Source organism: Vicia villosa, unplaced genomic scaffold, assembly GCF_029867415.1.
Source record: "Vicia villosa cultivar HV-30 ecotype Madison, WI unplaced genomic scaffold, Vvil1.0 ctg.000029F_1_1_3, whole genome shotgun sequence".
NCBI classification, from domain to species: domain Eukaryota; kingdom Viridiplantae; phylum Streptophyta; class Magnoliopsida; order Fabales; family Fabaceae; genus Vicia; species Vicia villosa.
The window spans coordinates 599,524-613,598 of NW_026704963.1; the positions used below are offsets into that span (position 1 = coordinate 599,524).

Below are 14,075 nucleotides of genomic sequence, written 5' to 3' on the forward strand. Positions count from 1 at the left end.
TTATTTATTTTACTTATAGTAATTATATTCATTATATTATTTATTTCTCATACTATTTATGTTATTTATTATATTAATTATATTATTTTATTTAATTGTTTAAAATTAGATTATTTATTTTAAATGTCTTTAATAAAATCATATTTATTTTATTTTGGTTCACAAAATTAGGAAAAATGCTTTTGTCCGATTATACTTATTTTCTTTTCTCCGATTTATTTAATTAGGTTGCGAAACCAATAATTAATTAAATCGATTTGCTACTTTATTCAATTTACGCCCGAATCAGGGTTTGCGAGAATGTTGCCCTACACTAAAAAATATTATTTTTGTGTATTCTTTTCAGGGTTAGCAACAGGGTTTCCTCCGACTACGCGTCATGCCCATTACAAAGCTAAGTCCCGATCTAATCCTTATTTAAATATTTTTATTTTTTATTTATTTTAGGGTTTACCTTTAAATATAATGAACTCCGCCTACACTCAATTCTTTTTCTGTTTGCCTTTGCTCTGCCAATTATTTCAGGGTTAACCTCGAGTACTCCCGACTACGAACCATATCAGATCAAATCCAAAGATAAGTTTTGTTCATATTTATTTTAATTTTCTTTTTGCCATTTTTTATTAGATTAGGGTTAGTTATATCTACCATTGAATTGATAATGCACTCACCCCCTTTTTTGTTTCTATTTTTCCCACCTTTTAAGGGTTTGCCAACCGCCAGAACTCGAATGTTCGGTAAACCCAAAACCCTGATTTATTTTAATTATTACTTGTGTTAGACCTGTAGCACTATTGATCCGCTGACTTCATTCTCCCTTTTCCCCGCTGGTTTCTTTTTCCCCTTCCCCATATTAATGGATGTGGTTAGTAATTTAGGGAGTGCAACCTTGAACTGAATTAGAGCCATTTAATTACAAGATAATATATTTTGAATTGAATCACGTGATTGTTGCACCCACGCACACTTTTTTGGTAACCTCTTTGCTGCCTGTTGCTTGTTGCCTTGTTGCCTTGTGTTTTTTTGCAGAATAGCCATGTCCCTCGAATACGAGGATACCTCAGCCATGTTGCCTCGATTAATGCAAAGATCATAAGCCCCTAATGATGCTGCCTTCGATACACTAATATGATCTCGTCCCTCGGAAGTTGCCTACGAAAGGCTGAGGTATCCTCCGGTTGCCTAAACGAAAAGGCTATTCTGATCCTTCCATTAGACTACCTGCCCCCCTATGGCATGGGACAGTCTTTGGCGAACGATAACTCGACGACCCTTCAACCTCCAAATCAAAGGACTTCCTTGCCCTCCTATGGCAGAGATAGCCCTGAAAGACTAAAAAGAACATTTTTCATCTAACCAGGTAATTTGCCCTTAATTGCATGCTCTGGTTTAAAATATTTTTCTACCCTTTTCTCAAAAACTTTCAATAAGCTACGCTTATTTACAAGCTAAAGTCTTATTTCTTTTCTACACTTTTTCTTTCAAAAGAGCAAAGCAATTAAGAGCCCATGGAAAACCATGGATGCAAAGGGTGCCTTACACCTTCCCTTTGCATAAATTACCCCCCGAACTCAGTGTTTTATTTAAAAGGTTTTTCCTGTTCTTTTAGCCTTTCTGATATTTGGATAAAATAAAAGTCGGTGGCGACTCTTGCCTACCGTACATTCCGATAAAGTCAGTTCACCGTATTACACCAACATTCAACCGAACCTGGATAAATTGGTTTACATAATAAAATACCTTGATGATGGTATTGAAACGTACAAATTTAGACTGATTGCAAAAGGTTACACTCTGATTGAGGGTATGGACTGCTTTGATACTTTCCCCCTGTAGCTAAACTAATCAATGCAAGAACTCTTCTTTTCCTAACTTCTACTGAAAATTGGAATCTATAGTAATTGGGTGTCAGTAATGCCTTTCTTCACGAGGATTTAAATGAAGAAGTTTAAATGACCATTCCAAAAGGATGTAAACTTCCTCAATTATCCACCACTAACAAAGTCTACAAATTCAATAAATCTCTTTATGGTATTAAACAGGCTAAAAGACAACAATACTTCAAATTATCTGATTTTATAATCCCTCTTGGTGATACTCATTCCAATGTTGATTGTTCTTTATTTATAAAATCTTGTGATAATCAATTTATTGCTACTAGCGTATGTAGATGATTTAGTTTTAACAAAAAATAACATCACTGAAATTTAGCATGTTTTAAAGCTATTTTTCACAACCAATTTTGTATCAAGGACTTATGGCCTCTCAGATGCTTTCTTGGCCTTGAAGTGGATAGATCTCCATATGATATTCTTCTAAACCAAGAAAATTATACTCTTGAATTACTAAGTAACACATGTATGTTGGCAATAAAACCTTCTTCAACTCCCTATGACCCTTCTCTTAAACTTCACTCAACTGACTCTGCTCTTTATCATGATTCTACCCTATTTTGTTAACTAATTGGTAAACTTATTTACAAAACCACAACTCTCCCTGACATTTCCTTGGGAGTCAAACAACTCAGTCAATTTTATTACCAATCTACTGTCAATAATTTTCAAGATGCAAATCGTATTTTACAATATTTAAAAACAAGTCATACTCAGGGTTTGTTATAATGCTCTAATTCTAACTTAACTCTTTTTGCCTTTAAAGATAGCGATTGGGCCACATGTCCTACCGCTTGGAGATCTGTCACAAGTTTTTCCATATTCCTTGGTAAGTCACTCTTCTCTTGAAAGTCCAAGCAGTCAATCGTTTCTTGCTCCATTTTAGGGGTTGAATATCGAGTCCTTGCAAGCCTCACCTATGAAGTTCAATGAAATCTTTTTAATGACTTGCACACCAAATTCTCCATGCCAACTTCAATATACTCTAACAACATATCTGCAGTATACTTGGCCTAGAATCACACTTTTCACAAGTGTTCAAAACACACCGAAATAGACTGTCACATCATCAAAGAAAAAATGGAAACGTGTCTCATCAAATTATTTCGAATTTCATCCTCTATCCAGATAGCTAATGTCTTGACAAAAACTCTTCCTAAATCAGTTTTTTTCATCTTTTCTTAAAATTTTTTAACTTGTTTCAATGTATAGTCTAACTTGTGGGGGAGTATTAGAGAGAAAAAAAATTAATTAGGTGGTTAGAGTTATAGGTTAGATTATTATTTAATGGTGTAAAAATACACCATTTATCTCTTTGTATTAATCAAATTGAAGATGTAAAATTCCAATATAAACCTAGTCTTGGTAACTAGAAGAAGAATTACAATTACCTTTTGAATAGTGACATTTCCCTTTAATTCCACCACAGAATGTAACGCCTTATAGATGCACATTACATCAACTCAGCTGCCAAGGTCCCCTTTGTTTCCGCCATCGCTCCAATCACTGTCTCCCACGTTCACCCTTGTTTCATAACACTTTCACTTTTTTTAATTTATTTTTCATTTTATCCCTGTCTTGGTCTAAATTGGCGCAACTCACTTTCTAAGCCAATGCTACCATGCCATCTTTTTGTCCTCCAAAATGTTACTTTCCACCCATACATTTCTTTAGTATTATGGATTCTCAACTATAGACATAGATTAATCAAGTAGAATGATAAGAGCAATGATACTGAAACACTTAAGTTGACAACAGTAAAAAAAATATTCCATTTAAATACTTTTTGTATATAATGTTTTTATCGTCAAAATTTCACTACTGAAAAGTGGAAGGACGACATATTTGAATTTGCCTCCCAATAATTAAATGATAGAGAGAGATGTCAATAGGACAAGGCGGAGAACAAGAATACTAATTCTCATTTTTATTTTTAAATTTATTTTTCATCTCTGTTTTGAATCTCTATTAGAAAACAGAAAAAAATTTCATCACAATCTCTGCAGATTCTTATGGTTCCTAAAAAAACTCATAAACATAAAAACATATATTATTTGTAACAAAATTAATAATAAAAATATTAAAAATTAGGCACAAAAAATTAAGAAATTAATCTTTTATAATAAATTTATCATTTTGATATATGTTAATAAGAGTCACGGCTATTAAAATTACAAATTTAAAATTTTTTAAATAATCATTTAAATCTGTTTTTTAGTTAACATTACATATATTTTTTTTAAAAAATTATAAAATAAATTATATAAAATAGCAAATAAATTTCTATATAAATTTAAAATTATATATTAATTAATTATGTAATTGTATTCTAGGCGAGACGAAAGGTGCAGAGTAAAAAATTTGTTCTACGTCTCTAAAGTATCGGAAAAACCTTGTTCCTCATTTTCATCCTATTATAAACATATTCTCCATCTTTAATGCTTTAAATGAAAAATTTTTATTTAATAAGCAATTTGAATCTAGTGGGTTTCGAACCTGAGACCTTGAGAGGAACACACTCTCAAAACCCTAGCGTTTCACCGCTAGATCACACACACGCACACTTTAAATAGATAATTTTAATTTTTAAGTAATAGATGCAAGTTGACATGGTTATTTTAATGAAACAATTAAAATATTGATTTTATTAAGAAAAAAATTATTCAATAAAAAAAATTAAAAATGGTATAACTCAAAAATGAAGAGACCTAAACCACTTCATGGAATCCCTATTTGTACCATTGTTTTTTTTAATGTACATATGAAATATAGGCCTATACCAAAACCTTATTTACAAGTATTTATAGGCCACCATGTGCACAATTATTATATCATATATGCTACATAGCATAACATAGCATCTAGAATATGTTTTTTTTTATATATATATGCATATCACTTTGTTTGACCCTTTGTAAACTTGTGTGGTGTTGAAGTGAGTGGCTGCTATAAATATTCTACTAAAGTACTTCTTTTACATTCCACTGCATCTTCTTTCCTATCCATCCTCATCTTATACTTTGAGAGAGAGAGAAGAAAGAGAAAGAGTTCATGGGAAATTGTCAAGCTATTGATACAGCAACTCTTGTAATACAACAACCAAATGGTGAAGAAAAAAAATTATATTGGCCAATATCTGCTAGTGAAGTCATGAAAACACACCCTGATCACTATGTTGCTCTTCTTATCTCCACAACATTATGCACATCAAAAGATAGAGAAAATTGTTCAAATAAAAGTGACAACAACAAAATCAACAACAACAATACTAATCCTGTTCGTATTACACGTATCAAGCTTCTTAAACCAACAGACACACTTATGCTTGGTCAAGTTTATAGACTCATCTCAACTCAAGGTTCATTCACCTTTTTCTTTTGCTTCTTTGTTTTTGTTTTTTTCCCTTATAAAGTTTTTGTTTGAAATCTGAGTCTTAAGTTGTTTTTGGTTTCAGAGGTTACAAAGGGTATGTGGGCAAAGAAACAAGCAAAAATGAAGAGAAACTCATCAGAATCAGCTCAAAAGTCAAATCAAATTAAGGAAAGAATTGACAAAGAAGCTGAAAGGTCTCAACCTGAAAACAATAAGGTAGAAACCAAGATTTTATTTTATTTTATTTTTACTGTTTCTATTTCCAATTTCAAGTAGTTTATCATTTGTTAAATCTTCTATAAATAACCTAAGTCGATTTCGGTGAAAGTTTGAGTCGTGAGAGTTTGTTTTTTTTAAGGCTTCAGATTCGAATTCTGTTAGATACTAATAATATTTTTATCGGGTAGTCCATCCAAAATTTTGTTCCGATTTTAAATAGGTTGGATTGATTTTTTTGAATTAGTCGGTTTTGAGATTAATTAATTATAATTTTATGAATAAATTTTCAGGAAAAGAAATCTGAGAGACACGAGTCAAGGACAAAAGGATCAAGCAATGGTGGAAATCATAATAAGTCAAGAACATGGCAACCCTCTTTACAAAGCATCACTGAATCTTCCAGCTGATATTTGTTTTTCCAATCTTACTCACATGTGGAGAGACTATGATTGCTTAGATCTGTGGAAATTTAATTTAATTAAACTAAATTAAATATACCACATTTTAGGGAAGCTAGAGAGAAATCATAAACATCTGTCATGCATAATAATTGTGTATAGTAAAAGTTGACATATAATATTCCATATCATTTAATGTATCCAGATATTAATCTTCACTCATATCAGATTCTTATTTCTGTTTTTTTTTTTTTTAATGTATGGTTTGAGGCGAATAATATGTCGACATCTTGCAGATAATTACATATAAAATCAAAAGATATGGCCTAAAAATAATTGATCATACATAAATATTTTTTTTTCTTCTGATGTCTGAAATAGAACAAGTTGGCTAATGATGTTTTTGTCTTACAAGTAAAGCTAATTTCTAAATAATACATTTGTAAATTAATAGCACTAATATCATTTTAGAGTGGCAATAATAAATAAAAATTGGCATATACAAGTGAGATATCGCGTGTCTCGGATGAATAAATGGGATGTCGCGAGTTCAAACTTGCACATCTGCATCTGCATATGATGTTTCTGCATAGTGACCGATTGAACAAATTGTCTTAAATTAAATATCTCTAATCAAGTTGGTTGTCTTCAACTATATATGTGCAATTTTTAAAATTAAAAGAACAACCCTAGATCAACTTGAAGAAGCAAGTAATCAATAAGATAACAACAAGAATTTTTTTTAAAATGAAAAGTAAAAGCATGAACAAGAATGAAGATGTGACACGACACAACACAAGGTTTACTTTAAAAACACTTGCAATCAATGTGCCTGTTTATTTTCATCACTTTAGACATAAGTGACACCCTAGGGATATTTTTTGTTGCATTAGAAGCAGAACAATTTTTCTCATGGCCCATTTAGATTATTCGTACCACAATTTTCTTTATGTCTATTTGCCACTCAAGTAAAACACCCTTTCATTTTGTCCTCGTGTTCTTATAATTGTCCTGATTTCAAATCATCTGCACATCGTCGACAATCAGATGTTCATGCACAACTATCAACTGAACTAATTGATTGAAAAAGAGAAAGAAAAGAATAAAAAATGATAGAGTAGGACAATTGCAACCAGCTAAGCACTCGTGCACTGAAAGTTATTTTGCACTGCACGAGGGGTCTTTAGATTCCATCATACAATACATTACATAGAATTCCTTCCACAAGGCCCACCAATATTTGGCTTCTTTTACTTTTTCTCAATCAAACTGCTTTTTCATTGTTTATAAAATACATAACATTACCCACTGCGCTCTTTCCTTTCTTTCTTTTGTGTTTCATAGTAATGTTTATCTTTTATTATTTTTTTGCCTAATGTATCATGAACAATCATGGAGGTTGCGTATAGATATTCGAGCAAAGCATCACTTTTTTTTTCTTCTTTTCAAATGCAGTTCTGTTGGTCACGAGTTTACGTTATTCCTTTTAGTTTTACTACTACGTGTTTATAAGATCCGACTCGGTCTTCAATTTCATCATAACTCAAATGTAATGAGTCGGATCCGAGTCAGTATACCAATAAAATATGGACAGAATTTTGGTATAGGAGTGAACAATCACACACATAGGGTACGGAAGAAACCAATAGATGGTAAACAAACAAACGGCATTCAATTTGTTTTGAAAAGTATATGTCACACTCATGTAATGTATCTACTACCTAATTTTAATTTTGTTTAGAAAAATCCTAAAGGAGCCGGCCTCCTCACTTAAAGAATTAATACTTTTATAACACTTATATAATGCATTCCCTTCTTTTTTAAAATTTAAACTTTGTAATAGTATGGGATTAAGCGGCACAATGCAAAACATATCATTGACCATTCACTAAAAAGTCTACACTTCTAAGTAGAAAATACGCTTTTGGCTGATTTAGTGGCGGAGCCAGAAATTTTAGAGAGTTCGGACAAACATTTTACACATTGTTTTTATTAATTTTACATTTTGTTTCTACTAATTTTACCCTTAATTTTGTCTAAAAAATATTTCCCTTGATTTTGTCCAAAAAGTTTACACCCTGTTTTTACTAATTTTGCCTTAGTTTTGTCTAAAAATTACTAATTTTATTTCTGGTGTTGTCTAAAAATCGACTATTAAATGGGGAGTATACAACGAAAGGAGGGGTTGAGCCCGAGCGCATGCCCAGGCTCGCTGGGTTGTAGTTCCGCCCCTGGGTTGATTGCAAAAATTGTATAGGTTTGACGTTGGATATCAAAAAGACACAGGGGTCTTTTAAACCATTTGAATTTGTTTTAGGCCAAATACAAAATTTATTTTTCATAATTTTTTATTTTATTTCTATTTTAGATTAAAAGTTTATTAGAGTTTTTTATTTTCTGTTTTATTTATGTTTTGGATTAAAAGTTCATTAAAAAATTTTTCTATTTTATTTCAATTTTGGATTAAAAGCCCATTAAAGTTTTTTTTATGTATTTAATAACCTTTGGGTGTGACCGTCAAAATTATCTTTGATCATAATAAAATTCAATTGTTTTCTCTTTTGGTAGATTCCAAAACTTTATCTAACAAGTTTGTCGCTTACAAACTTGTGTTTTCATTCTAGATTTAGCACTTGCTAATCCTTCGTGATTCCAATAGTGTCAGGTGGTATCAGGGCAACTTTTTTCATGTTTTTTTGTAGGTTGATATGTCATGGGGTATCAACTGTTGATCAGAGCAGGCCTTGAGGGAATTATTGCGGCTTTTACCGCGGCCCTAACTGCTTTGACTGAATAGATGGTGACTTTAACAACTCAGGTGAATAACGCCAATAACAACGAGAACCAATGAAGAGACATGAGAAGGGAACTAATTAGGTTTCATGGGGTGGAAACAATCATGCTGATATTGATGAAAATTTGAGTTCTAAAGAAGAGCCGACGAGGAAGAGATGTTGATCATGGGAATCGATATAACCATGATTATCGAGTGAAGGATGATACTCCATTATTCTACAAAATGATGAGAGTGAAGGAGTTTCTATATTGGCATATCGACGTTGACTGATTCTTCGATTTCATGGATGTTTGTCATGTTTTACTTGGTATGCCTTAGTAGTTTGATAATGATATCACTTATCAAGGATGGATAACGTGATGACGTTTACACAGGGCTCACATAAAATTGTTATGGCTCTTATTGTTCACTTTGATAAGAATCCGGTTGGAAAAAAGTCTAGTTTCTTAATGATGATATAGAGTGAAAGGGGGTTTGATAAGGTTGTTAAAGAAACTGGATTTTTCTTTCCAATGGTGATTAAAGGGCTAATGAGTGTTATAAACGAGGAAACAACAATTCTAAAAGAAGTGATAGGGATCCTAATGGATTTTAAGGAGTTGATCGTAGATGAATTGCCAAATGATTTGCCTCCTATGCGAGATAAACACAAGAAAGTTAAAGTTTTCAATATGGGACGATGTGATGGTGTTTTTGTGTAAGGAGAGGTTTCTAGTTGGTACTTACTGCAAGCTGCAACTACATAAGTATGACCCATTCAAAGTGACCCGAAAAAAGATCAATGATAATACTTACATGATAGTTATCCCAAATTCTATGAATATATCCAATACTTTCAATGTTGCTGACATTCATGAGTATAAAGAAAATGAGGCTTTTTATCAAGAAGAGAATTCGAAGTCGAGTTATTTAGAGATGGAGGAGACTGATGTAGGAACGCTAGCTATGCGTATCAAAGAAGAAGTCACGTGTCAGAAAGATTTGGCAGGAATTATGTAGGTTTGGCGTCGATATCAAAATGACTATTATTATACCTTTCTGAATATGGTCCTTTTAAGCCATCCGAGTTTGTTTCAAGCCCGAATATAATATTTTAATATTTTCCGCGGTTTTCTATTTTTTGTTTGGAATAAAAGCCCATTAGGGTTTCTTTTTGTGTTTTATTTTTATTTTGGATTAAAAGTCCATAAGGGTTGCTTTTTATGTATTTAAACATCTTTGGGTATGGTCTTCAAAGATGACCAAATTTGAAGAATAATAGCCAAAGAATGATGCAAAAATGACCAAGTATGAAGAAATAGGGACTTAGAGAAATTTGGCTGAAAAAGGAGCAAAAATGAGCAAGTTTCTAGAAAATTCGCATTGGCCATCGCATGCGTGATGGAGCTGAAAAAGTTACATTGCGCGCGCAATGGGTATTTTTTCTGGACAAATTCTGACGTGTTCTGGTACGATATGAAGGCTTTAAGAGGGGATTTTTAGCATCTTTTCAAGGGTTTTACAATCTTTGACTTGAAGTGGCGAAATACAGTACCGAAAGTGAGATTTGGAACGCATTCAAAGCCATTGAAGGCCAAATCTTCAAGGATTTTCATATTGAACCTTCTTCTTATTTGGTATTTTAATTGTATCAATATGAGTAGCTAAATACTCTTAGGTTACGTTTTGTCTGATGAGCTTATTTTGAACTTGTTGGGACATATGTCTAATTTGTTATTGCATGACTAATCTTAGTTATATTTCTATTTAATTGCCTCTTTGACTTAATGTGCATATTTGAGATACTATATTAATTTGATCATGGACGTATAGAGAATACATACCCTTAGCCTATGTGTCTGAACTAGGACAATTATTATACTTACGCCAATTGAATAGGGATAGGAGACCTCTAGTAGTGGCATTGGAATTAACGCACTGTATCATCACCTAATTTCACTTATCCCAGTTGAATAGGGATAGGAGAACTCTAGTATAAATAAGTGAGTTATACATCAAGGGATAAGGTATAATGGTTTTGTTAACTCACCGTGGAAATATAACGATGTTTCATTCATGTAGTGCATTAGACATCAATAGAGGAAAAATAAGAGATTTTAGGCAAAACATGGTTGTTTTCTCATAATTTTCAGAACAACTTTATTTTCTCACACGCAGACTCGAAACCCCTTATTTGTTACTTTCCAAACATTTCACAATGTTTGTCTAGTTAAATAGCAGTCCCTGTGGATATGATCTTATTTATTACTTCGACATTGTTGGTACACTTGTCGAGAAGTCATCCGATATTTTTGTAAATTCACCAAGGAAGTTATGTTTTACCTTGGTTGAATAATTCATCCATTTAGGAATTATTTATTTGGGTTTAAAGCTAAACTCATTAAAATCTTGTTTTGGGGATTTAGTTACTAATTCAATGGTTCCGTTCAAAGGCTCAGCCCATTCAAAAGTCTTCATTTGGTTCGAGATTAGCCCAGGGTTAAGATCTCACATTGGTTTGTGGTTATCTTATGTAAAACCTCTTTTTCAGTTCAAGCTTAGTTCGGTGTTAAAAGATTACTATGGTTAGAGATCAGTTTGGTATAAAAGCTCTTAAGTTCGATAGTTGAGCCCGAATTAAAAGTTCACACAGGTTCAAGTTCAGCCCGTGTAAAATCTTGGTTTGAAGCTTGAAGACTAATCATTCCAAGTTTCTTGTGGAAATAAGACTAATCGCTTTGATCCATCATTTGGAAGGAAGACTCGTCGCTTCTATCTGTGTTTTCTATTTGGTTGGAAGTTAGCCACAAACTTAATTTTCCTTGTATAAGGGGGTTAGAAAGTTAAACCTACTAAAAACCCTTAAGAATATTAGATACTCTCAAGAACAAATCTTGGGGAGAGGATTAAGTCTTTTTATTTTGGCTGAATCTCTATAACTTATAGTGTTTTCTCTCCATCCCTTAACTCTTTAATTTATGCATTGTGCTGCTTAAAATGTTTTTAAACTCTGAAATTAATTCTAAATTTTTTTCAAAATCAATTTTTTTTAAAACACACAATTCACCACCCTCTTATATATGAAGTCACATGTACAACATAATATACATACAACATACAAAAGAAAAAATGTGGTTGACATGACTATTGTTGCAAAGAGACAATCTCTCCATCTTTGAGCATCACATCTAGTCAAATCGCTATCTCGAGATTAAGCATAGGAAAATGAAAATGCTCCATTTGCTGCAAGGTATTCTCAAACAAATAAAATATTTCCCTAAGAAAGGCGCTCATATAGTCAGCCAATTGCTAAGTTATAGAAGCATTCATAAGGCGCAAAGATTCCGATCCCCTATGAGATACTGAAAGAGATGCATGAGCAGACGATAAATTTCCCTGAGTAGTAACTAGAACTTAGTTCTTCCTCACCATGGTCCTTACTAGATGAGGGATCTGACCAGCCAGAGAGCTGAGGAGATTAAGGGTGACCAAATCAACCTACATTAAGACAGGTAGAAGTTGTTTGTATTTCCTGCATGTAATTATCCTTCTAAAGCTTCAGATTGCAAACAGTTTCTTCTAGCCCGTGCTTCTCACCATGTTGTTGATCAAACCAAAGAGCTTCTTAGCGGCCAGCTCCACCAAAGGCCAAAGAGCCATAGGCACTCCAAGTATATCGAGCCACAGTCACTAATTCTTCCTCTAGAGAATGGGAGCAAATATGAGAAATCCTCTTCCTAATGAGGTTTTCGGCGGTCTCTAGAGGAATGGGAGCTCGATCCCTTCATCAACGAAAGTTTGGGAAAACCTTATATGCTTAGCAACATCGAAAGATTATTCTAAGTGGCGTCACTCCCTTCTATTCCCCACCATATAAGCCAGAGCTGCACTTAATCCTTTATCCAATCTGCGCACAATCATTGTCTAAACAAATACACCATGAATAGGCATACTAAAGACAAATAGACCAAGAGCTTTTAGATCTTACCAAAAATGACTTTCCATTCTTCTTGAGAACGGGCCTCCATCATCAATTGAACGTCAATGAGGCACTGTAAGCGTTTTTGGTCGTCGTCATCTGTGGGGGTACCTCCCTCAAAGTAACCCAGGTTGCTGATGAAGCTCATAAATCATTTATTATAGTACAAAGCTTCTATAGTAAGGTCCTCTTCTTCATATACATATATTTTGTTCCTTATAAGGAAATGACACTCAAAACAATATTTGGGGAACAACTAAGCACATTTACCTTCCACTTTGTCCCCAACAGCACAAACTATAACATGGACATTAAATTGGATGAGGGTCACCATAAAGAATCAGTCTTTAAAAGGCACTAGCTTTAGAAGAGTTCCAAATCCTTGAAAAATCGACCCCAGAGAAATCAATCATATACTCCATATCCGAGGCACCAAACTACGACGACATCGAGAACCTTTATCTCAACACTAGTAAATGGTAAGCAAAGTCCCAACGCTGAGAAATTGCATTCATAAAATAGGATGGAATAATTTTCATACTCGTTGCATATCATTTCATTCATGTTTGGGGTCAAAATGCTCTAATGCGAAGAAGGAGAAAGACCTCATCAATACTGCCTTCTTTTGTAAAGATATAAATGGTGGAAGGATAAGCATAATCTAACCATGAAGATTATGCATTCTTTTGGGATTTGTGAGCACTCTTCTGTGATTTTTTATCCTTTATGCACTAGCTTTTTTAGATACAAGAAATCAGAATATCAATAAGGAAGATAATTACTAAGGAGAAAAAATGACTCATAGGAAAACAAACACAGACTCTTCAAGTCACCGCCTTCGTCCTTAGAAAAAATAACATTCAATTTGATGTAAAAAAAATGCTTTTTTACGTGGAGGTTTATAGGATGAGATTGTGGTACTATATGTTGTGGAGGTACTAGAAGAAATAGCATAGTAGTTTTGATGATGACAATACTGTGATTTTGATAATGGAACTATCAAGTATTTTGGTGACAACTATCAAGTGTTTATAACATCTACCGAAGTGATTTTGATCATGATTGCTCTTCAAATGATTCTGATGATGGAAACTAATAAAAAGAGAAAAATCCCAAGCCTCGTCAGTCAAAGAATTCAAGTTCTAGACAAAATTATAGTTAGAGGTGAATCAAGCAAATAAACTTGAAGACTTGAAGTTATGATCTTGAAGCTTGAAGACTCGAAGGTGTGAAAGTATGAAATTTTGCACGGTCATTCCCTTAGGGTTGTTCCCAGTCTTGATCGGTTTATTGTAAAAGGAACAAGAATAAGTCTTGATGTATTAAGAAAATACACATACATACACAAAATATTCTTAAACCTCTTCCTTTTTGTTAAAATCTTATGAAAAACCAATTCAAGCACGCACTTAATTGATTAGAAACTTGTTTAATCAATT

General features: G+C 33.0%; 1 protein-coding gene across 1 annotated transcript; it reads left to right on the forward strand.

The window, feature by feature from the left end:
- Nucleotides 1-4,805: 4,805 nt before the first annotated feature.
- LOC131622403 (uncharacterized) lies at nucleotides 4,806-6,132 on the forward strand. The gene is made up of 3 exons (XM_058893435.1): nucleotides 4,806-5,250; nucleotides 5,347-5,480; nucleotides 5,774-6,132. Exons 1-3 carry the CDS (start codon nucleotides 4,944-4,946, stop codon nucleotides 5,888-5,890), a joined length of 558 nt encoding a protein of 185 aa, XP_058749418.1. The 5' UTR covers nucleotides 4,806-4,943; the 3' UTR covers nucleotides 5,891-6,132.
- The last annotated feature ends 7,943 nt before the right edge of the window (nucleotides 6,133-14,075 follow it).